The 3,625-nt window shown below is 48.9% G+C and overlaps 1 protein-coding gene across 1 annotated transcript; it reads right to left on the minus strand.

Moving 5' to 3' along the window:
• Nucleotides 1–711: 711 nt before the first annotated feature.
• FIBRA_08794 (uncharacterized protein) lies at nt 712–2,065 on the minus strand (the record flags this gene model as incomplete). Its single annotated transcript, XM_012330415.1, has 4 exons — nt 712–1,409; nt 1,478–1,589; nt 1,645–1,789; nt 1,845–2,065. The coding sequence occupies 4 exons, from the start codon at nt 2,063–2,065 to the stop codon at nt 712–714; spliced, it is 1,176 nt and encodes a 391-aa protein (XP_012185805.1).
• Nucleotides 2,066–3,625: the final 1,560 nt, after the last annotated feature.

Below are 3,625 nucleotides of genomic sequence, written 5' to 3' on the forward strand. Positions count from 1 at the left end.
TATACAATGCGAATCTACTGGCACAATAGTCTAATGACACAATCTCTATCGAGCACCTTGGTCGCGTCTGGTTGCCATCTGCTCACTCAACCTGCTGCAATTTGTGGCCCTGAAAGATTCTTGGATCACCGTCTGATTGACAGGTATGACTGGGATACTAGGCCTCCGCAGAATCGCAATTTTGTGAAAACGAGGGAAAATGGTGGCGTTAGAATGGCCTCCCTTCGTTTGTGCGACGTACTGAAACTACTGGGCCATCCTATACACCCTACTAACCGCCCTGCTGCTTTCTGGAAAGAAATGAGGACACGCGACCCGTCTCCGAATGCCTTCATATGTTTCCACAGATATACTCTGGTAGTATACATACTAGTACCCAACCAGTGCCAATATAATAAATCACTCTGTTGGCAAATGAAGTATTCCAATTGTCAAGATTCCATGTTGTTCACAGGGTTAATAGCTACGCAGTGATGGTGATATAAATACAGTTATCCAATGAAAAAAGGAGCTCGACGTGGTGCTCTACAGCACTCCGTTCCGACACAACCTCCAGCAGTGTCTACACCGGTGGTCATGATCTACGTGTATCGTCCTGTTAAATATCTCACATGCTAGCTTTCAGAAAGGCACGCCATATTCTTTAAGTGCGATGAAGTCCGCACCTGTATGCCAAAACGCTCGAGGCGACTATGCAGACACAACGCCGCTCTACACGACGTTCGATACGATGATGGGGGCGCAGGTTCCCGGTGCGCAATGCTTCATAGGTTTGTCTTGCGTGGTCAAATCATCATCATCTTCCCATAAATCATCGTCGCGACCATCGCCCGATAAACTGTCGCCCGAGGTAAATCGTTCGGCTTCAACGACGAAATACATCACATTAGTTTCCGCAGAGCTCATAGATGACCTGGTGGACGCGGACATCCGGCGGCTGTGCTTCGCTCTAGTTGGCCGCTGGGATGTGGCGAACCGTGTGAGAAAAATACGCTGGTGGCCTCGGGTGGTATATAACTGGCGAACTCGACGAGGGTGACGCGACAGAGGACGGTGGGACCATGTGTCGGGCTTGGTGGTCTGCTCACCCGTCGACAGTAAGCAACTTGAGTCCAGCGTGGTATGTGCGGTATCTGGCCGGCTCGGATTATAGCTGCTATCTGCGTCAAGGAGTGTTACGGAGTCTAAAACTGCCATGTGAACGGAAGTTAAAGGTAGGGCGGATGAGGATGCTTCGTCTGGGGGGATGAAAGCGTGACGTTCGAAGCGAGATGCCAGTCCGCGAAACGCGTCTTTAATACGAGATATGCCGGAATGCTCTGTGGCACCGTCATGCGAAAAGGTAAAGGAGAAGGGTGTACTGAAAACTATTTCCCATAACCTTGACGAGGTGCCATAAGTCTCGGGAACTATCACGGTCGAGTAAAAGATGAATCAGAACATGGCACGCAACATGAACGCTTCATATTTTATTCACCTCTATCGGCTGGTGATATGTTATGAGTCTGGAGGGAATCGGTGCCACATGTGGAACTGTGGCGCAATTGTCTTTCGATCTCGAGTCTTTTACGCGCCTCAGCAGTGGAAGACTTTGCTTACAGTTCAGCATTTTGAATGATTTGTCTAATCTCGGAGCCAACTTACAGATATCCTGGCCTTGAGTTGTTTGGCCTCCTGGTAAAGCATCGAAATACGTGAAGACAGGCCGGTTAACATCCCGACCAGTTGTTTAGTTACTGTAGCTGCACAGTGTGACTGCAAACGAACTTCTTCTGCGTGTATGCGTATGCTATTTGAAGTCATGAGAATACGCCACAGTCGATTCGCCCGGATTTCCTACGTACCGAGACAGGTCACCTTCTGCGTCGGGAATTAGAGCACCATCCGGGAACAGCCCTTCTTCAACTGTGGACTTCAGAAGAGTCTCTGTTTCTTCCAGTGCAAAATCTAACTTCCGTAGCTTGTTGGAGGGAAGTTGGCTGCTGATGAAAGTGAAGAGAGCGGGCAAGAGCCCACAGACACCGAAGACAACCCCCAATATATTGAATGTGGCGTCGGAAGTCATCGAGTAGTATGGCTGACGGAGAGGCAAGGAAGCAGGTGGCGACGACGAAGACGCAAGCTACAGAAATAAGTAGGCTGTCTTTTGTGTCTAGTAGGTCAAATCAGCGGAGATGGACCTTGATTGAGGAATACATAGCATTGGGCCCAGGTTTCCTTCTGGAGTCTTGCTATGGGCACGTTGTCGCCAAGTGTAGCCATTATGCTACTTCTCCGTATGTTTTCCGCAAGGCGAACATGTAACTGTTACTTATTATTCAATTTCGTCTGGTGGCGTGCAGGATCACGTGCTGTCACAGAAAAAGAGACTGTGCCTGATCGAGCCTGTCCTTACACTGCACCAGTAGTTGATGCGACTTGAAAGCCAAACTTTGACTCGAACTTTCGGTTGTCTGTGCTGATATGACCAGTCAAAATCCCCGCCTGCCTTCCTATATCTACATCTCTCAAGAGCAGGCAAAACGATACGCAGATCACACCGCGAAGGGCGTCTTTGCACTCGGCCGTGGGGAGCAATTCTGGCGGGATCGGCAACCATACTTGGAGAATTGCGGCTATCTACTCAGACCTCGCTACATACCAGATTGGTCGCCTTCGTGGATAGACACGCTTCTGGATCCATTATTCTGCGAAGACTCCATAGTGCTAATCGTACGCGTCCTTTGCACAGATCGTTGCCGAGTATCGACTCTGATGCTTGTGTTCTGCAAAGCACCACAATGTCATCGACGCAACAAGGCTGGAGGATGGTTCAACTGTCTCCATCAAAACCACGTCCAAGAACAGCGACGAAATTGCCATTGCCACCTTCCTCTCGTCTGAAGAGCTTATGCGGGATCCCACAAACCATTGTGTACCTCTTTTTGAGGTATTTGATGACCCTCAAGACCATACGCTCTCCTTCATGGTCATGCCCTATCTTCGGCCGTTCGATGATCCTGAGTTTGGAGCCATTGGCGAGGTAGTGGATTTTGTGAGACAGACACTGGAGGTATGTCGAGTTTTAATCTGGTCTACCTGATCGACTCATGAATATCGGATTCTAAAGGGCCTTTGCTTCCTTCATGGAAATCGGATAGCGCATAGGTATGTGATCTGATTTTATGTCACAAACATCTGCGAGACGCATTTCAGGGATTGCGCAGCTGCAAACATTATGATGGATGGACGACCACTATACCCTAACGGTCACCATCCCATGAGACGTAGCTATGCCATGGATGCTGTGCACGAGCTCACACCATTATCAAGGATAGATCACCCGGTCCGGTACTATTTTATCGACTTCGGCATCTCGACACGTTTCGAGGAAGGCGCGTCATCGTACGTTCTCGGCAGAAAAGGCAGGGACAAAGAGCTGCCAGAACTATCGTCGGATGTACCTTATGATGCGTTCAAAGCTGATCTCTTCATTCTGGGAAACCTGTATAAAAAGGAATTCGTCAACGTACGTTCAACTTGCGTACCCAAGCGTGACATACTAATGCACAAATTAGAAATATCATGGAGTCGAGTTTCTCCAGCCACTCATTAATGCCATGACGGCACAAGTACCAGCTCAACG

The sequence above is a fragment of the Fibroporia radiculosa genome (assembly GCF_000313525.1).
Source record: "Fibroporia radiculosa TFFH 294 genomic supercontigs, scaffold3031, whole genome shotgun sequence".
NCBI classification, from domain to species: Eukaryota; Fungi; Basidiomycota; class Agaricomycetes; order Polyporales; family Fibroporiaceae; genus Fibroporia; species Fibroporia radiculosa.